The sequence below is a fragment of the Oncorhynchus gorbuscha genome, linkage group LG02 (genome assembly GCF_021184085.1).
Source record: "Oncorhynchus gorbuscha isolate QuinsamMale2020 ecotype Even-year linkage group LG02, OgorEven_v1.0, whole genome shotgun sequence".
Taxonomy (NCBI): Eukaryota; Metazoa; Chordata; class Actinopteri; order Salmoniformes; family Salmonidae; genus Oncorhynchus; species Oncorhynchus gorbuscha.
Genome location: NC_060174.1, coordinates 79,576,069 through 79,597,775, shown reverse-complemented (window position 1 = coordinate 79,597,775; position 21,707 = coordinate 79,576,069). Strand labels below are relative to the sequence as shown.

At 42.3% G+C, this 21,707-nt stretch overlaps 1 protein-coding gene across 5 annotated transcripts in view; it reads left to right on the top strand.

The window, feature by feature from the left end:
• Nucleotides 1–20,953, top strand: part of LOC124010561 (vacuole membrane protein 1-like) — a 117,731-nt gene extending 96,778 nt beyond the window's left edge. For all 5 annotated transcript variants that reach the window (XM_046323148.1, XM_046323157.1, XM_046323167.1 and 2 more), the window contains 2 exons: nucleotides 16,589–16,691; nucleotides 18,035–20,953. In XM_046323148.1, coding sequence (XP_046179104.1) covers nucleotides 16,589–16,691; nucleotides 18,035–18,178 — 247 coding nt within the window. In that variant the 3' untranslated portion in view covers nucleotides 18,179–20,953. The remainder of the gene's footprint in view (nucleotides 1–16,588; nucleotides 16,692–18,034) is intronic.
• Nucleotides 20,954–21,707: the final 754 nt, after the last annotated feature.

The following is a 21,707-nucleotide window of genomic DNA, read 5'->3' as shown; positions in this document are numbered from 1 at the left end:
GAAGCATTTCGTATACATTGTTTCTTTACTTTTATATAGAATACAGTACATACATATGAGATGAGTAATGCAAGATATGTCTTCCAGTCTGTGCTAGCAAAACAGTCCTGTAGCGTAGCATCCGTGTGATCTGGCCACTTCTCTATTGAGCAAGTCACTGGTACTTCCTGCCAGTGGTGGAAAAATAACTAATTTGTCATACTTGAGTAAAAGTAAAGATACCTTTTAATAGGAAATGACTCAAGTAAAAGTGAAAGTCACCCAGTAAAATACTACTTGAGTTAAAAAAAAAGTTAACATTTTTGGTTTTAAATGTACTTAAGTATCAAAAGTAAATGGAAACTTCTAATATGTACTTACGTATGAAAATCAAATGTATAAACCATTTCAAATTCCGTATATTAAGCGCATATATATATATATTTTTTTTTGAAGGATAGCCAGGGGCACATTCCAACACTCAGACATCATTTACAAACAAATCATTTGTGTTTAGTGAGTCTGCCAGATCAGAGGCAATAGGGATGACCAGGGATGTTCTCTTGATAAGTGTGTGAATTGGACCATTTTCCTATCAAAATGTAATGAGTACTTTTGGGTGTCAGGGAAAATGAATGGAGTAAAAAGTACATTATTTTCTTTAGTGAAGTAAAAGTTGGCAAAAATATAAATAGTAAAGTACAGATGTCCCAAAAACTACTTAAGTAGTACTAAAGTATTTTTACTTAAGTACTTTACACCATTGCTTCCTGCTTTAGTTTTTCCTTTAAGCAGGATTTCTGAGGATAAAATTATGGTCAGATTTGCCAAATGGTGGGAGAGGTTTGTACGCGTCTCTGTGTGTGGAGTAAAGGTGGTCTAGATTTTTTCCCCTCTGGTTGCACATAGCATGCTGGTAAAACTGATTTAAATTTGCCTGCATTAAAGTCCCCGGCCACTAGGTGCGCCGCTTCTGGATGAGCATTTTCTTGTTTGCTTTTGGATATATAGCTGGTTGAGTGCGGTCTTAGTGCCAGCGACGATTTGTGATGGTAAATAGGCCGCTACGCATAATATAGATGAGAACTCTCTTGGTAGTGTGGTCTACAGCTTATCATAAGGTACTCTACCTCAGGCGAGCAATACCTCGAGACTTCTTTAATATTAGACATCGCTCACCCGCTGTTATTGACAAATAGACACACAACCCCGCCCCTCGTCTCACCAGACGTAGCTTCTCTGTGCTGCCAATGCATGGAAAATCCCGCCAGCTCTATATTATCCGTGTCGTTGTTCATCCAAAATTCGGTGAAACATAAGATGTCGCCATTTTTAATGCCCTGTTGGTAGGATAGTCTTGATCGTATATCATCCATTTTGTTTTCAGAACTTGCTCTTGGCATACAACACATCTCAATATTTGTTGAATGTATTGTTAAATCATAATAGAAAGCTTTTATATGATGTGGTGGTCCTGATAAGACTGAAGCCACCGGTATATTATATTTGATGACTTATGAGGATGTCTCCTCATCAAAAGAGAATGCTTTTCCTGTCATGGTTGTCATGGTGGATCAGAATGTGCCCCTCTCTCATCTCATTTAGCTTCTGATTGAAGTCTAGAGCAATCATAAATAAAGACGAACATTTTTGATCTCTTGGTAAGAGTGCCAGCACACCACAACCATAAATAATCTTTCATCACATCCGATCCCTGTTTAGTGTTGCCAAACCATTCATATAAGAATCACAGTGGATAGAGCTTATCATGCTACTTCCTGTATGATATGATGTCCCACAGCTGCTTGGCACACCAGACTCATCATGACACCCCCCAAGTCACAATGACTCTGCTGGTGTAATCAGATCATCAGCACGTTTCTTTGTTTACCATCCCCCTTTACTTCCCTCTCTTGTTATCTCTGATAAAAGACTAGTCAGTGTGGTTGGGATTCCAGAGGAAAACTCACATCATTGTAAGTTATTTATTGGAACTGGAGAGGTTGGATGGTTTCCTGTGTTAATCATGCTTGATGAGCGTCAGTAATGAGAGCTCAGTGATTAGATACTGTATAAATTCCACCCCAGTTCCAGCCTAAAGGGATGTTTGGTGTCTGCAGTAATAATGATAATAACTTTATTTGTATAAAGCTTTTCAATATAAGTAACAAAGTGCTTCACATCAAAATAAAAGTACTATCAAAGACAGGAGGAAGGGGAAATGGAGAGGAAAGAGAAGGAGCAAACTGGTCTCCAGCCTAGAATGGTCCACAGCGCCCTTCCAGAGGATCTCCGGCTGCATCCTGGCTCGTAGGGAGATAAAGGATCTGAGATATAGGATGGCTTTAAACCAAGCCAAGCCATAAACGTCATTCATAAAATGTATTCTAAAAGTGACTTGTAGCCAGTGTGGAGAAGCTGAAATAAGCTGAGAAGCTGGTCCTGTGTAGCTCAGTTGGTAGAGCATGGCGCTTGTAACGCCAGGGTAGTGGGTTCGATCCCCGGGACCACCCATACGTAGAATGTATGCACACATGACTGTAAGTCGCTTTGGATAAAAGCGTCTGCTAAATGGCATATATTATATATTATTATTAAATAGGTGTCATGGTTACATTTTCGGGTGCCTGTTAAAAGCCGAGCTGCAGCCTTTTGAACTAACTGTAGATGGAGTGGTTTCTGACTGAGGCATGTATACAAAGAATTACAGTAATATAGGCGTTAGGAAATAAAGCATGTATAACTTTCTCCAGATCAGTGACTGAAGTAAAATACTTGACTTTAACTAGAATTCTTAGATGAGCAGGACTGGACAACCTTCTTCACATGCAGCTCGAGGTTTAGGTCAGGGAAAAAGAAAACGCCAAGGCTTATGAACTTTACATTGGTGGACAGATTACCAAGGTTATCTACAATCTGGGTTCTAGCAAGGTGGGGGCCAAATAGAACATCCTCTGATTTCCTATCATTGAGCTGGAGAAATTTGTGTCACATCCAACATTTGATCTCAGCAAGACATGTGTGAAGGGTAGCTACCTTAGCTTGGTCCCTGGGTCTGATTGGTAAATAGAGCTGTGTGTCATCCGCCTAGCAGTACGGCTGTGCGTTTAAGATGGAGTAGTGGTGAGACTGGTGGGTTATGCCAGCTATTCAACACAACAGCCAGATCACATGAGATGACATGTGGGAATGAAAGGGTTCTTGATGATGATGATTATATTGTATAGTTTCAGACACTGATTCAGTGTCTGCAAGACTAAGGCATTTCTGGTCTAAGTCTGAGTTGTCCATATGGTTTGAGTCATTGTGGCTATGGCCTTGAGAAAGCTTATGTGGTTCACTTCACAGTAAAAAAAAACATTTGTGTGTGTGCATGTGTGTGTGTGTGTGTGTTATTTCGTAGCATTTTTACCCACTTACTGTAACTATACTGTACTTGCTGTTTTTAGATCTTGAAAGCAGCATGGGAATTCCCTGGATGATAATCAATCACTTTGATTGAAGCCCAGCTACTACAGTCAATCAGCCACTGTAACATGTAGTGTATTGTAATTCAGTAATCTCTCAGATTGTGTGTCAATGGAGGGAATTATTGGTGAGAGGTCCATTGAGATGCAGGGGCTGGGGCTGGTGTGGAGAAAAACCAGGCTGACTGGGGGTCTCCCTATGAATGGCAGGGATAGAGAATGGGGAAAAAGGGATCCTCTCCATGAGAAGGTATTAATTTCCATGTGAGTCCATCTCTTAGTATGGAGCACATTATCAGCACAATGTCCATGCAGATGGCCTTTTCTGCTCTGAAACACAGTCGGATTTCTCATTTAGGAGGACAGGAGAAAGGGGTCAGAGTGGAGGAGAGAGTGATGGAGGGCCAGATTGGGGTTGGCGGTTTTTATAACAGAGTCGTTAAGTTTAATGCAAGTCACAACGGGGAGCCTCTTTACTCAACTCCTCTTCTTATGATTACTGCACTTGGCTCCCTCAAGAAATAGATTTCTCTCAATCGGAGAGGGTTTGAGAAATACATAAGGACTTGGAGAGCTTGCTCAGTCTGTCCAGAATCCAGGTGGTCTTCACTAAGTACATAAAATATTATGACTTATTAAATGACAGTTATAAGTGATATTTGTATTTATTTAACTTTTATTTAACTAGTAAAGACACTTGAGGTTAGAAAACCTCTTTTGCAAGGTCGACTTGGCAAGAGGTCAGTAGGAAGGTATGATATAGGTGATATGTAAGAGGTCATATCAGGTATGATATAGGTGATATGGGTGATATAGGTGATATGTATACAGTGCCAGTCAAAAGTTTGGACACACCTACTCATTCCAGGGCTTTTGTTTACTTTTACTATTTTTTACATTGTATAATAATAGTGAAGACATCAAAACTATGAAATGACACATATGGAATCATGTAGTAACCAAAAACTTGTTAAACAAATCAAAATATATTTCATATTTTCGATTCTTCAAAGTAGCCATCCTTTGCCTTGTGGAAAATAGTCAAAATAAAGAATAACCCTTGAATTAGTAGGTGTGCCCAAACTTTTGACTGGTACTGTATGTGGTCATTATCACATTGAAGGCCTGTGAAGGGGTTGGTACTCTGTGTTTTGTTCTCTGTGTGTGTTTAAGGTACAGATAAGTAAGAGTGGGGGAGATGTGGGTGAAGTAGGTGGTCAGATCAATGCACTGGGTCCGGTGTCATGTGTCGTTGCCCTTAAGTTTGGCGTGATCATCATTGCACGGCACGCTACTTCCTGCTTTATTCATCCCTGATTCATTTGTTTTTGTCTCCTGTTCCCCCAAGTATTTTTCATTTGTACAACATCATTGATTAAATTAGCAACAAACAACAAATCTATTATGACTTGATAAAACGACATAATTCCTGTCTGATTTTAGTCAACATGATGTGAGTGTTTTGGATAGGTTAGTATCAGCCTGTGGTCTGTTGTTGTGTACAGTGATGCTCTGTCTGTATGATGCTGATGATGCTATATGGAGTGCTGTATGAGCACCTCTCCCCAGAGATGGAGGACAAGTCATCAAAGAGCCGTCCAGTCCACCTCTGTTCACCCTGTGTCCTGAGTCACAGGCCTGCTTTACAGCGCTGTCTGTCTGTTACCAGAACACACGGCAGGGCAGGATGTTGCTCCAAGGCAACTCATTCAACATGAACACAAACAGAGCAGTGATATCAGAACAATGACGGTCAAGCTAATAAGTCAAAGGGTGTGTTTTAGTGTAGGGGTTTGTATCTAAATAGGGATTATTTACAGCTAATTTCTCCATACAAAGAGACTGAATAACAACTGTTTACTCTTGTACCTCTAACACCCTTTTATCAATTTGTGTTTGAAGAGATCGGTGATATACTTGATTAGACTTGTTTTAAATGATTGGAAGAATGTTTAACTTGATAGTACTAATAGGTGATTTTGCAATTATCAGAGCTTCACATACATTTTTATCCATGGTCTTCATCTAATGGTTTTAAATCGTTTTTTTTAAAGGAACATGTGAGGTTATTTATATTGAGAATCAAAATGTAGTTACTCTTTTTTCATGTTTTGATTGACCACACAGAGCCTTCAGAAAGTATTCATACGCCTTGACTTATTCCACATTTTGTTTTGATTACATTTTTTCTCCCCCATCTACACACAATACTCAATAATGGAAAAGTGAAAACATGTTTCTAGAAATGTTTGCAAATGGATTGAAAATGAAATACAGAAGTATTCACACCCCTGAGTCATTCATGTTAGAATCACCTTTGGCAGCAATTACCACTGTGAGTGTTTCTGGGTAAGTCTCTAAGAGCTTTGCATACCTGGATTGTACAGTATTTGCACATCATTCTTCAAGCTCTGTCAAGTTGGTTGTTGATCATTGCTAGACAGACATTTCCATGTCTTGCCATAGATTTGCAAGCCAATTTAAGTCAAAACTGTAACTACGGCGCTCAGAAACATTCAGTGTCGTTTTGGTAAGCAACTCCAGTGTATATTTGGCCTTGTGCTTTAGGTAATTGTCCTTATAAAAGGTGAATTTGTCTCCCAGTGTCTGTTGGATAGCAGACTGAACCAGGTTTTCCTCTAGGATTTTGCCTGTGCTTCGGTTCATTACGTTTCCTTTTCTCCTAAAATACTCCCTAGTCCTTGCCGATGACAGGTATTCATGCAGCCACCACCATGCTTGAAAATATATAGTGGGGCCTCCCGGGTGGCGCAGTGGTTAAGGGCGCTGTACTGCAGCGCCAGCTGTGCCATCAGAGTCCCTGGGTTTGCGCCCAGGCTCTGTCGTAACCGGCCGCGACCGGGAGGTCCGTGGGGCGACGCACAATTGGCCTAGCGTCGCCCGGGTTAGGGAGGGCTTGGTCGGTAGGGGTGTCCTTGTCTCATCGCACACCAGCGACTCCTGTGGTGGGCTGGGCGCAGTGTGCGCTAGCCAAGGTGGCCAGGTGCACGGTGTTTCCTCCGGCGCATTGGTGTTGAGAAGCAGTGCAGCTTGGTTGGGTTGTGTATCGGAGGACGCATGACTTTCGACCTTCGTCTCTCCCGAGCCCGTACGGGAGTTGTAGCGATGAGACAAGATAGTAGCTACTACAACAATTGGATACCACGAAATTGGGGAGAAAAAGGGGTAAAAATTCTAAAAATAAAATAAATAAAATAAAAAATATATTGTGGTACTTAGTGATGTGTTGTGCTGGATTTGCCCCAAACATATCTTTATTCATCACAAAAATGACCATTTCTGTGCCACATTTTTTGCAGTTGCCTTATTGCAAACAGGATGCATTTGATTCTCTACAGGCTTCCTTCTTTCCACTCTGTTATTTAGGTTGGTGTTGTGGAGTAACTACAATGTTGTTGATCCGTCCTCAGTTTTCACCTTGTCACAGCCATTAAACGCTAACTGTTTTAAAGTCACCATCATGGTGAAATTCTTAAACTGTTTCCTTCCTCTCCGACAATGGAGTTAGGAAGGACGCCTGTACCTCTGTAGTGACTGGGTGTATTGATACGCCATCCAAAGTGTAATTAATAACTTCACCATCCTCTAAGGGATATTCAGTGTCTGCTTTTATTTTTATTTTGGAACATCTACCAATAGGTGCGCTTCTTTGTGAGGCATTGGAAAACCTCCATGGTCTTTGTGGTAGAATCTGTTTGAAATGAACAGCTCGAATGAGGGACCTTACAGATAATTGTATGTGTGGGGTACAGAGATGAGGTAGTCATTCAAAAATCATGTTAAACACCATTATTATTAAACACAACTTCTGTGACTTGTTAAGCATATTTTTACTCCTGAACGTATTTATGCTTGCCATAACAAAAGGCTTGAATACTTATTGACTCAAAACATTTCAGCTTTTCACTTCTAATTTGTAAAAATATATATTTTGAACATAATTCCACTTTGACATTATAGGGTAGAGTGTGTAGGCCAGTGACACACACTCTCAATGTAATCCATTTTAAATTGAGGCTGTAACACAACAAAATGTGGGAAAAGTCAAGGGTTCTGAATATTTTCTGAAGACACTGTAGATACTTTTTCATCTTTGGTAATAACAGTGGTTGTAAAGCACTGGAACTAGCAATAGACAATTGCTATTTTGTATCGTTGTGGTGTTAGGAAGGGGCAAGGTCAATAAAGTAGGTCATGAGCAGTACTTTCACTGGCTGTCTGTACATTAGACAGACAGACAGACACATCCTGCCCAAAGCGTATGCACAACCTAGCCACAAACCTGAGACTATTACTGTGCTCAAAGGGGAGACTGAAAAACTCCTCATGATTCACCGCTGAACCACGTTCTCTCCCTTGTTCCGAAGTCTGACAATAAAAATATTACAATTGAGTAAGAATAATATATTTATCTTAAATGGTTGCTATTTGTTAATGTGTTGTTATTTTTTATGCATGTAATGAAAGTAGAACATATTGTACACAATTTTAGAGCGAAAGACTGACTTGCAGCCTGTGGGTTTCTCCAGCTCCATAGTAACCTATGTGTTGATCTGTGGAATGTCAAAGCAGATGATCAACAAGGTGAATGTATTATATGAGCCGCACTTACACAGCCACCCATTATTCACTGCATACTCTATAAGCCAGACATTCTGCATTGGTCAGTCATAGATTTGTTACTTACATAATTCGTTTCTTAACCGTTTTTTTTTGCAACAATAAATATAGCATGGGAGATGTTCAACCGAGGTGGTGGAGTGTCTCTGACTCAGTAGTGTGGCCATCGATACCTGGTTAAATAAAGGTAAAATAAAACGTCTTTTTAAAAAATGGATCAATGGGATCAGATCTGCCCAGGCAGACTCTGGTTCTAGCTTTCTCCCATACCCCCCGCTCCCCTGCCTCCCTCCCCTCCTCTTGGCCTCTCCTGCGTTCCAACTGGGAATCCTGGCCAGGCTAGTCATGGCTGTCTCTATCCCTCTGAGTCAGTCAACCATGCCACTACCCACACCCTACCTCTGGAAAGGCCAGCACAGTCACTGAGTGACACAGACCTCTCACCTCATCACACCTCCTCAGCCACTCATAGGCCCAGACCCGGGTGGTTGTTGGTGGGTTGTTGGGGGCTGTTTTATAGGACTATGTGAGGTGACAGGAATAAGAGAGTGCTATATATAATTGGTGCTCTTTGTTTCCTGGCAGTGGGCACCCCTGGGGGCAGACGGTGTGTTTAGCTGGCAGCCCCTCCCTGCAGACCCGTGCTGATAAGTCATTTCCAAAAAATAAATGATCTCATCCCTTCTTCCCTCCCTCCCTTCATTGTTTAGTGCTCCCTCCTTTCTGTGAATTTGTCTGAGAGTATGTCTGTGAAAGAGATTGTATGTGTGTGTGTGTGTGTGTGTGTGTGTGTGTGTGTGTGTGTGTGTGTGTGTGTGTGTGTGTGTGTGTGTGTGTGTGTGTGTGTGTGTGTGTGTGTGTGTGTGTGTGTGTGTGTGTGTGTGTGTGTGTGTGTGTGTGTGTGTGTGTGTGTGTGTGTGTATTTGTGTGTGTGTGTGTGTGTGTGTGTGTGTATTTGTGCGTGTGTGTGTATTTGTGTGTGTGTGTGTGCCACAAATAGATGAGAAGGAAGCAGGCATAGCTGTGATAAACACACTGGCTGGGTAGTACTAGGGGAATCTTCATCCAGGAGTGGGCTCCATGCCTTAGTGATGAAGTCATTGGGAAAGAGCCGGATTCAACGGGACCAGATCAGACTGACACAGTGAGACATGGAGTCACACATGCATTTTTTCACCGTATTTTTCACCGTAACTTTTTTTACACTCTTCACAAATCATTATCAGGGATTATTGCTTCCCTACATGGGCCATTATTACATGCTGGCATATGCACATGTCGAGTCCTAGTTGTGCTGGATCACCTGCCCTTTTGATTGGTGGTGTTTTTTAAAACAAATTACAAATGTGTTCTCTCTTTTTTCTCTTATAACTGTAAATGCAACAAATTGTCTATCAAAGGAGATAATCTTGAAAAAAAAGTCCCCTGCGAGCTCGGTGGTGCGTTGCTGCATGAAGTCCCCTGCGAGCACGGTGGTGCGTTGCTACATGAAGTCCCCTGCGAGCTCGGTGGTGCATTGCCGCATGAAGTCCCCTGCGAGCACGGTGGTGCATTGCTACATGAAGTCCCCTGCGAGCTCGGTGGTGCGTTGCCGCATGAAGTCCCCTGCGAGCACGGTGGTGCGTTGCTACATGAAGTCCCCTGCGAGCTCGGTGGTGCCTTGCCGCATGAAGTCCCCTGCGAGCACGGTGGTGCGTTGCTACATGAAGTCCCCTGCGAGCTCGGTGGTGCGTTGCCGCATGAAGTCCCCTGCGAGCTCGGTGGTGCGTTGCTGCATGAAGTCCCCTGCGAGCTCGGTGGTGTGTTGCTACATGAAGTCCCCTGCGAGCTCGGTGGTGCGTTGCTACATGAAGTCCCCTGCGGGCTCGGTGGTGCGTTGCTGCATGAAGTCCCCTGCAAGCACGGTGGTGCGTTGCTACATGATGTCCCCTGCGAGCTCGGTGGTGCGTTGCTGCATGAAGTCCCCTGCGAGCTCGGTGGTGCTTTGCTAAATGAAGTCCCCTGCGAGCTCGGTGGTGCATTGCTACATGAAGTCCCCTGCGAGCTCGGTGGTGCTTTGCTACATGACGTCCCCTGCGAGCTCGGTGGTGCGTTGCTGCATGAAGTCCCCTGCGAGCATGGTGGTGCGTTGCTACATGAAGTCCCCTGCGAGCTCGATGGTGCGTTGCTACATGAAGTCCCCTGCGAGCTCGGTGGTGCGTTGCTACATGAAGTCCCCTGCGAGCTCGGTGGTGCGTTGCTGCATGAAGTCCCCTGCGAGATCGGTGGTGCGTTGCCGCATGAAGTCCCCTGCGAGCTCGGTGGTGCGTTGCTGCATGAAGTCTCCTGCGAGCTCGGTGGTGCGTTGCTACATGAAGTCCCCACCGGCGCCGAGCGGAGAAATGAATACCGCCAGTAGAAGGTTACTTTGGAATTGTTAGCGTTTGTTGTCTCATGGTCAGGCACAGGGGTGAAGGGGCCAACTGCAGAAAAGACTAGCTTGTTTTGACAGCCTAGCCTAGCTAACTAGCTGATTCATCTAGTCTAGTAGTGGTTGTAGCAGAGATACTTAACTAACTCCCTTTCATCTCTGGTTCTCCCTGGCTTAGCCTACAATGTGTGATGAGTCCGTGTGTTTTTGTAGAAAATAAAGTCCTGTAAAACACAGCATGGACAATTTGGCTAGAAAAGTATGAGCACCTGCCCTGATTAGATATGCCATTATTACCAGATAACAACAATTATACAGTTTGTGTTACATCTTCAACAAACTGTACATTGAAATATTATAATTGTAAAATTAGATGGAAACCTTTTAGATGAGTGGTTTAATCATAGATATTCATAGTTGTGACAAAGACTTCCAGGTTTCATTGTCTCAGGTCAGACAGACACAATACCTTAACACCAAGCCTGAGTTTCTGGCTGTATCTGGTTGTAATGGCAGAAGTGTTATGTTTGATGTGAACTTGGCGGTGTTGTGTTGTGTTGAGTAACACTAACAGTTGCCTAAGCTCTTTGTTGTGATGTTGTAACCAGTTGGACCTGGCCAGGGGTTAGCTAGCTGTGCTCGCTTTCATGTGAGAATTGTTCTCTATCGCTGTCATGTCCTGCCCCTGGGTTGGGTGTGTGGGTATTTATGATTGTGCCACTAGTTTTCATGTGTGTATTGTGGCTGCTTGTGGTCATGTGTGTGTGTGTGTGTGAGAGAGAGAAAGTTGTGTGTGTGTGTGTGTGTGTGTGTGTGTGTGTGTGTGTGTGTGTGTGTGTGTGTGTGTGTGTGTGTGTGTGTGTGTGTGTGTGTGTGTGTGTGTGTGTGTGTGTGTGTGTGTGTGTGTGTGTGTGTGTGTGTGTGTGTGTGTGTGTGTATGTCAGGCAGCTTTACAAGGGGCCAGGGGTCATAGGTTACCTCTGAATCAAGTTCTGTAGAATTTGGTTTCAAGGAAATGAACGCACCAAAAAGAATGGGAATATAATATACGCAACAGAAGGAAATGATAGCTCATTAAAAAATGGCCCGTTGTTGACGGTCACAAATGAACTCTAATTTTTTGTCCTCTATGTAGGAGGAGGATGTATTGGTGGTGGTTTTGTTAAGGAAGCAAGTCTCCTTGTGAGATGTTAAGAACATGGCTCAGCACCTGAACATTCTACACCTCCCTGGTTATTTATCAATAAGTAGACATTTTCCTCCTTGATGTGACTTGGCTGTGAGTGGGTAGGCAACTAGACCTTCACAGCCAGACAGGGAGCCAGACAGGGAGCCAGACAGGGAGCCAGACAGGGAGCCAGACAGGGAGCCAGACAGGGAGCCAGACAGGGAGCCAGACAGGGGCGAAATGAAACCATGGTTATCTGATTTGGCACGACTCCTTTCTTACATATCATGATGCATTAGGTACTAGTCATTTCCATTCTTCTAAGTATGGCCTAGGCCCTATCTCTTACCTGTCCGCATGTGGATGTCCACAGGTCCCCCCAGTCAATCATGCTGGCAGGACTTTAGTCACAGCCTCTCGTCTCCCCCATCACTGTCGATTTGACCGTTTGACCGTCAGCGTATTGTGTGTGTGTGTGTGTGTGTGTGTGTGTGTGTGTGTGTGTGTGTGTGTGTGTGTGTGTGTGTGTGTGTGTGTGTGTGTGTGTGTGTGTGTGTGTGTGTGTGTGTGTGTGTGTGTGTGTGTGTGTGTGTGTGTGTGTGTGTGTCTGTCACTGTGTGTGCATGCATGTTTGCTTCAGTTGTTGTATATTTCAGTGTGTGTGTCAGTGTGTGTGATGATACCTATACCTCCCATAGATCTGTCAGTCCTCAGTTCCCATCACTGACCTGAGATGTGAGCTCACAGGGTGAGGAGAAATGAGACTAATCAACTGCTTGATAAGGTCATCCCTGCATGAATCTATGCATCACTTCATTTAAATGGATCAATACAGGCTTCATAAAGTTAACAAGAGAGTTAGTACACCCAAATGTGGCACAGCAGCTGATCTAGTATATCAATGTAAAAAGGAAGGTGATTTGTTTGGTCAGTGATGCATTACAAGTCTTCAAGTCACCCCCTGTGTCCTACCTGGCATCATCAAATAGCTGTTGCTCCCATGTTATGTCCAGATAGTTTTTTTTTAGCGTGGGCTCTGTAGTCCAAACATACCACCTCTTCTGATCAATGACGCCATATATTTGCCCTCAACGTTGCATATTGATTAAATCTAACCTTAAATATAACAGCAACAACATTGATTGATTTATCTTAGCTCTGAAGGCTTTTGGTAACTTTTGATCGCATATAATTTGGCTTTATTATGCATTTGTAGATTATTGGAGGACTTTATATGTAGCTTCAGTTTTAATCTTTTTGTCAGATGTAGTTATGTAGGCTCTGGTATATTGTGAGTCACTGAATGAAGACCTGTCTGATCTAGTACATGTTTGAGTTTTCTTAATTCAATAATAGTAAAAATGATCTGAAAGAATTTGGAGACAAAATGTATGCTACGTTTGGTGTTTGATGTTGACATGTTTTTAACTGCACATTTGAATCGTTTTGTCCCCCCTTCAGAAAAATTGCAATGTTTTCTCTCTCGTTGGATTACATAATATTACTGCAATTTGGACTACCTTGTTATGGTTTATTGAAAATAGAATTATCTCATTCAATGTGAAAAATTACATTTGGAATTAAATGTAGCATTTGTTCAGCAATAGTTAAATCAGTAGCATCTCTTCACCAACATGCAAAAACAAACTGATTTTAGAAATTGGTGAATATGTCATACACTTATGTGTAAAAATATATTTTATAGGGATTTTATAGAAACAAAATGTTCATAAAAGTATTATTTTGCAAAGGTTCCAGATACTGTATCACAAAATCACAAAGATAGTCCTGAAGTACTAAAATCATGTTTTTGACCATTGGTTTTAGAGTTTTCTAAAGGTAGAAGGCAGTCAAGAAATAGACTACTATTGATTGTAGAATCTGTGGTTGATTTTATACTTTGCTTAGGTTAATTTCCTTAGTTATTTGTATTAGATTCATGCTTTTAATAGATTTAGGGTTATAGAGTAAATGCATGACATGATTCAAATCTATCATTTAAATGTGTGATATGTTTTAGTTCCGCTGCTTGATATTTATGTCTGCTTGTTGTTCATTTAGAGAGACATTTTATTCTGAAATCGAGTGGCGTTATTTTAGCTAGAATCTATATGGATCAATTGTGACTGATTATGAGAAGTAGATAAGCCATATTCCTCTTTAATAGGGAAATCCTCTTTTTATATTTGATTGTTAGGTTCATTCTAAGTGTCCATTTGGTTTTCTCTGTTTTTCTTGTTTGCATTGAATTATAATTATTCTCCACCCACACTGTTGCTCTATAGTAAATATCTTTATTTTATAGTATTGTAAACCACATGATTTCAACAAACATGGTGGTTACAAGGTTTGTTCAGTAGCTGTTAAGCAAATAACAGGAATGTATTGTTTACTTAATAGCACTATTTTATTAGACTTTTACTGAAATACGGCTACTGCCACATTCTCCCGCTTATGATTAAAGAGCCAGCAAACTCAGGGTGTGGTTACAAAAATCATTGAAGAGAAAACATTTAATTTAAAAACACATTTTTTCAATTGTTTAATCACAGATATTTTAATGCATACCTTCTGAAATTCTATATTTTCCAGATTCCACATACTCACATTGTCAGAATGTAACATTTACAATTCCCCTTGTACAAAAATATATTACAATCACTGTCTGTTCCTCTTACAAAAATATATTACAATCACTGTCTGTGCCTCTTACAAAAATATATTACAATCACTGTCTGTGCTCCTTACAAAAATACAGCACAATATATGGTTTGAAACATACTTACAGGTATATAGTACAACACAAGTCCAGAAGTTTCACAAAGCATTGGTCTGTAGAATGTTCTAGAATGTTTGTAATAGTTCCAAAAGCTCAAAACAGGCGGTTTTATGTACGTAAAGACACACAGATACAGCCCTGAGGTATTAAAACATATTTGTGACTGTTAGGTTTGAGTTTGTGTCAACTTGTTAAGTTTTAGTGTCAGGCTCATGACTCAGTGTTGCTCATCGTACAGGACATGAATTGAGCCCGCCATTTCTCAAACCCTGACTTGCTCTCTTTGTTCTTGTCAGTTTATGTTTCAGTCAGTCGGAAATTGAATATCTGATCTGATTTTGAATTTATTTATTTGTCTTAGAGTTAAGTTATTACCAGAATTGTTGTACTATTTAGCATTTAAGAAGCGGTTTGGTTTCTATGTGTGTAAAAAGTGCTGTAGAATGTGTAGGATGAATGGTGGAGGGGATGAATCTTTAATCCACTCATCTTCCTCTGGATCTTCTTTTGTGCATTCTCTATTGGGTCAGTTGAGCATGATCCATCTCTAGGATTTTCTTTGTCACTTAGTCTTTTTATTCTGTCTATTCATGACAAGGATATCCGTAACTCTGTGTTTGGTTAATGATTAAAATAAACTTAACTGTTGTAAACTCATGAAAATGCTTGCTGTGACAACTCTTGTTTTCTCACACAATGAGTGGGAAGAGTGTGTGTGTGTGTGTGTGTGTGTGTGTGTGTGTGTGTGTGTGTGTGTGTGTGTGTGTGTGTGTGTGTGTGTGTGTGTGTGTGTGTGTGTGTGTGTGTGTGTGTGTGTGTGTGTGTGTGTGTGTGTGAACACGCACACGTGTGTGGGAAGTGCGTAAATTAAAGAGTTTGAAAGAGAAACTTATCGGTCCTATGAAGTCAACAGCCTTTGTGAACATACGGTTTGCACTTTGAGTTGTGTTTGAGATGTAGAATTTTCACCTTTATAATCAGGAGTTGGAATGCTTTTAACAATGTTGGTAATGGGTTATAATTGACAAAGTTGTGCCACTAAATAGTGTAAGGTCTTTAGTATGTATTTGTTTAGTGATTAATCACTAACTCCTGACTAGGGATGGGCCAGCATTCTCTCTCTCTCTCTGCCACTCTCTCTATCTGTCTCTCTCTGTCTGTTCCTCTTCCTTCTTCTTTGTGTGTGTGTGTGTGTGTGTGTGTGTGTGTGTGTGTGTGTGTGTGTGTGTGTGTGTGTGTGTGTGTGTGTGTGTGTGTGTGTGTGTGTGTGTGTGTGTGTGTGTGTGTGTGTGTGTGTGTGTGTGTGTGTGTGTGTGTGTGTGAGAGAGAGGTGGGGGGTGGTAGTGTGCTTGTAGTTGGTGGCTGAATCTTGTAAAGGGTTTTCCTAATATGGGCTGTCTTACAGCAGCCTCCTCATCCTATGGCTGGTAGAGGGCAGGGCCTTCCCCCTCTCTCAGCCAGTGATGACACAGGCACGACTCACTTCCTCATTAATTGGCTGGAACCAGTTCTTACAGGAACCGCTGGTGATAAATGTGAGAGTTCTGAGAAGTCATTCATTTCTCCTCGCTCGCTGCAGCAGAGAGGAGAGGAGCACTGCAGGGGAGTTGAACGGGTTTGCGGATGTGTGCGTGTATGTGTGCCAGAGTGTGTGTGTGGTTTCCAGAGCCGGAGTATGTGTGTGTGTGTGTGGTTTCCAGAGCCGGAGTGTGTGTGTGTGTGTCTGTGGACTTAGAGGACAAGCCAACTTTTTCCCCTTTTCTTTTTATTCTCTCTTTTTGTTCTTAAACAAGCTGAAGTGTTAGGATATGTAGCTCTCAGTACATCCTGTACTTTTTCACTGTTTCTTTTTTTTGTTGGTCTGTTCTGAATTCCTGTCTGTGGGGATGAGCTGTATGAATGCACAGTCTCTCTCGCTCTCTGTGTGGAAGAGGGAAGCAGGGAGAGAGGAAGGGAGCAGGAAGGCAGGACAGCATGTCTCCCTTTGTTGCTGCCCTTGACTTGGTGGTGAGTAACAATGATGTGACGTGTTCTGTGTTCCCCTCCTCCCTCCCCTCTGTCTCTCTCCTTGCCTCCATCCCACCCACCCTCCCTCCTTCCCTCCCTCCCCTTCTTTTTCCCTCTATCTGTTGGCTGTGTGGCAGTGCTGTCCCAGTGCTGGGCTCCTCTCTACAGAAGCCCTTTAGGGAGTACTTGCAGGCCCAGAGAGCCAAGATGCACCACCACGCGGGAGAGGGGACCTCAGCCGTAAGTACCTCATCCAGGGGCCCATCCTCTACTATAATCTACTGCCTTCCTCTATTCACTACCTCCCTCATTGAGAGGCCCTCTCTCTAAAGAATGTTTCCCTCACTTTCTTTCTCTCATTCTCTTAGACTCCCTCCACTTTTCTTTCTTTATCTTCTCTCTATCTCGCTCTCTCTTTTTTGTCTCCCTCTCTTTCAGTAATTTACTTTTTTTATTATTCGCTTTCCTTTCAATCTCATTTTCTTCTTCTTTTTAACTTTTATTTCATATTTAATTTTCTCAGATTTGTAATCCTCCCATCTCTCCCTGACTCTTTCTATTACAGTAGTGGGATGAATATATACAGTGGAGATGATACTGTAGTCCAGCAGTAGCAATGTAATAGTACTGTACCTCTCAGGGCCTCTGGGCAGCGTTTAGAGTGACAGAGAGAGGGTTCATTGGGTGCATGGTGGGCTGGGCAGGCTGAGGACAGGCTAGGAGGGGGCTGGGGCTAAGGGAGAGGGGGCCAGTGTAGGGTCTGGCTATAGCACTATTAGCAGTGTAGCACTATTAGCACTTAACAGTGTTAGCAGTAGGTGTGCTGAGTCATGCTTAGTCTGAGTGGAGGGGAGTGTGTGAGTGTTCAGTCACTTCTCCTTGTCACAGAGTGCCCCGCCTGAACTCACTGCTAGTGATGACTGGGGGGCGGGCGGGGCCCCCCTGCCCTGCATTGACAATCCATAAAAAAAAAATCTGTCTGGAACAAAAAGAGCCAGTTGTAGCTGGAGCCGTATCTCTTTGAAACCTTTAAAAAAAATATCTCCCTCTCTTTTTCTCTCTCTTTCTCGCTCTGTATCCCTCTCCCGCTCCTTCTGCCTCTCTCTTGCTTTCTCTCTCCCACTCCCTCTCTCTCGAAATGATTAATTGAAAACATTTTTCTTTTTTTCCTCCTCATCCGATGTGCGAGCAAGTGAGAAAGAGAGAGAAAGGGAAAGGAGAGACTTTGAGTTGCACAACGAGAGATTAAGGCTGTTTCTAGAAGAATGTTCCTTTTTTTATTGTAACTTGAACCTCCTGCAGTTACAGGAGAAAAGCGAGGCAATTTACCTTTGGGGAAACGGAGGCTGCCAGTTGGGGTCACCGGGGGCGAGGGAGGAGGTTTGGCGGGTTTGCTTTTTACTACCACTGATCTCTCTGTGTCCTGCACATGGATGGATGTGGGAGCAGATCTCATCCCACTCAGATAGAACATAGGTTCTAGTTTAGCATCAGAGACTGTAGATGCTAGGGACTATGTGGGGAAGGCTGACTCCATAGTGACCAGGGTCTCGCCCCTTCTGTTTCTGTTCCGTTACTTGCAGGATGAAAACTGGCTGTCGTGGGTCTTTGAGAAGGTGATCGTGGTCATGGTTTGTTTCTTTGTCTGCTCCATCGTCAACTCCATGGCCCAGAGCTATGCCAAGCGCCAGCAGCAGCAGATGTACTCTGAGGGGAAGACCAAGTGAAGGCAACACTAAGAAGTGAGAAGAGCAGCTAGCCTAGTACACATTCTGGGCTCTCGGTCAAAAAACCCTCAGCACAAACCTGCTGTATCCTCCTCTTCTTTCTCTGTCTCCAATAATCTCCAATGAGACACAAATCGCCATAATCCGAAGTATGGGCGTCCATGTTATCGATCGATGGATATCCATCCGTATGAAGTAACCGTTTTCTTTGTTTCTGTAGTGATACTGAAGGTTATCCGTTTACATGGAACTTGGACTTAATTTATTTGCTTCCCAGGATTTTTTGATAGAGATGATGGCCCATAGTTCTTTGCTTCCTCAGTGGTTGTTCACTATAAGGTAGGTGCATGGCCATGTGGTGTGGTGTTGTATGGATAGGACATCCATTTCATTGAGCAGCTCTACAGTGACTGTGTGTGGGTGGGTCAGCAGCTACTGGCACTGATTCTCCTCTGCGAGGCCTTAAGTACTCTTTGGTCCAGCTTCCACGACTAGAACTGATTGATAGTCTTATCATAGAGCCTGTTTATTTAAATGATTATGTTTGGCTTGGATCGGTTTTATTTTTCTTAAATGATTTGGTGTGTGCACTGTAATGCCGGGACTGATGTTCTATATTATTTTAGTTGTGTAAGGCCTAATCTGTATTCCCAGTTCATTTATTAGGGTTTGTGTTTGTTGTTGTTGTTTCAACTGAAATGGGATAGACATGGAATGTACATCTTGTAAATATAGCTATGATCATATAGGATTTTCATAACTTCACTTCTACAAATCTGATGTAGATAGATCTGAATAAATCAAAACAAGGAGTTAAATCACTTGATTTTTATCTGTACCTATACTACTATTGATGTCATTTCTATGCTGTAAAATTCCACAGAGTGAGCACCTTTGGATCAGACTTCATAAATCGTCCATGAATCATTCTGCTGGTCCCTTTGTCTGGAGTTATTTTCTACTTCCAATAAGAGAGCACATGAGTCAGACCTGGGGCTGCTCAACCAACCAGATGCACTGATGGATTGAATCAGATCTGTGTTTGTGCCACTTCTGGAACTCTCTTCCTTATAGAGCCTTTCATTCGGATCACAAGTTGTGTTTGGTGGTATCTGTTTAGTTTATATGATCTTTTAAGGGTTGTGCCTGGTTTGAAGCTTGTGGTAAGTGATTCCTTTGTCTTCAGTGCCTGGCTATGGAGGGAGTTTCAGACAGTGTGTGTGTTAATGCAGCAGAGTCCTCTGCACTCTCTCAACTCCCATGTAAACCTTGAATGCTCCGCAAGCTCATGTTCACAATTCCTCTGGGAGGAAGGGCAGCACTTAAAATTATGTTATGTCATCAATATGTTACTTTTTTCTGTCTTATGCTTGTTGGATAACGTCAGCTGGCTTGTGATCCAAGATTCCTATTTTTCGTAATTGCTTGTGAATTATTTGTGTATTATTTTGTACTGTTGCCCTGGTATGTTGGTTTGGGAGCTCCGGGCGGACAGGCAGGAAAGGGGGGGAGCGAGTGGAGAGAAAAAGAGAGCGAGCGCAGTGAAACGGGTCTGTGGCGTTACCTCCAGTGAACCCTCCTATGAACTCGCTGCACTGCCCCAGTGACGGAGCCAGGAGACAAATCAGTCGAGTAGATTCAAAACAGAGAGGCACTGTTGAACGCACAGAGACTCAGCCTCCCTCCAGTCTGCTGCAGCTCTGCTAATCACCCAATTCAAATACAGCCTCTCTCTCTCAGGGTAAGTAATGGAAGGATTTTTTCCCCTCCTCTTTCCTCGTGTTACGTGTGTTTGTGTCTCAGGCATGTCCGTCACTCTCTCGGCCTGTCAGATAGCTTATCAGACTGGTGTTGGCTGTTACATTGCAAGGCGACAACAGTCTGTAGGCTGTCTGACATTTCGGGCTCTTTCATCTGACCAGCATCCTGTTTTCTCTTTGTCCGTCTGTGGTTGTTGTCATTGTTGAAGCATCGGTTCCCATTTTGAGCTGTGTGGTCTGATGTTATTGTTCCTTTGTTGCAAAATATTTTAGACATAAGTTTGGTTTATTCGCTCTCTTATTGATGTATTCTTTGTTGACTTCTTTTAAAGTGGTTATATATGTATATCTGTTTGTAAATTAAAATGTATTGCCGTTAATTTGTCCGATCGGTGTGTGTGTGTGTATGTATGTGTGCATGTATCATTGCCTATCTGTTAAAAGGGATTGTGTGTGTTTCTGGAGTTTGTCTCAATCCCCTTGAATTTCCAGAGAATCAGGAAAGCACACACCTTATTGCAACACTCCATTGTGACAGCCAGCCAGTATTTGCTATGGTACACACAGTCCTCACCTCAGATAGTTCCTCCTTCCACTTTACACTTCTCTCTTTTCTCTCACACACTTCTTTCCATTTTCCACTATTGCTCAATAGCTGATTTCTTTTTGTCTAACGTTGCATTTTATTAGTACAGCTTTTTTTTCTTGTTTTTGCTTCAGGGTTTGTATTTAGAAGTAGCTGAATTCATGGCTTGACCAGTACATGTTCTTTTTGTGGTCATAAATTTGCTGAGCCAAGATGACTTAGCTTTTGAGAAATGACTTATGTTTTCCTTTGCAGTTTTGGAACATCTTGTTCCATACGGGAGCCCCATTTTTGCGTGTGTTTGTCTTTCTCTGTGTGTTTACGTTTCTATGTGTAAATGTCTGTGTAATGGTAAGTGTCTGTACTTCGGAATTCTTTTCGATGTATGTATGTCCTGTTTTATCTTTAAATAAAGTGGACTGAAATAAAGTCACTGGGTTTTGTTCATTATTTTTGAATCATGTGATATGCCGTGACTGTAGCCACACAACCCATTAGGACTGGGCCCTAGAGTCCTCAGACATATTCACATATCAGCCTTGGGGAGGGACAGGGAGTATATTGACTTCTCTCTCACATTTCATCTACTTATGTTTCACATTCAATGGTTATCACGTTACAGAGCGTCTCTTTTCCTTAAACATTTACATCATATCACTTTCAGATTGCAAATCATGTCAGCGCTGTGAGGTTACAGTAACAAATCTGATTGATTATGGTTAATGAAAAATGACTATTCCAAATCAAATCCATTTTTATTTGTCACATGCGCCGAATACAACAGGTGTAGACTTTACCCTTATCCAACAATGTTGTTTTAAGAAAATGGAGTTAAGAAAATATTTACTAAATAAACTAAAGTAAAAAATGTAAGAAAAAGTAACAAAATAAAATAATAATAACGAGGCTATATTCCGGGGGTACCGGTACCGAGTCAATGTGCAGGGGTACAGGTTAGTCGAGGTCATTTGTAGATGTAGGTAGGGGTAAAGTGACTATGCATAGATAATAAACAGTGAGCAGCAGCAGTGTACAAAGCAGCAGTGTAAAAACAAAGGGGGTGTCAATGTAAATAGTCCGAGTGGCCATTTGATTAGTTGTTCAGCAGTCTTATGGCTTGGGGGTAGAAGCTGTTAACCTCTTAGCGCACGGATCCCGCTGGCTTGGCCCCAGTGATGTACTT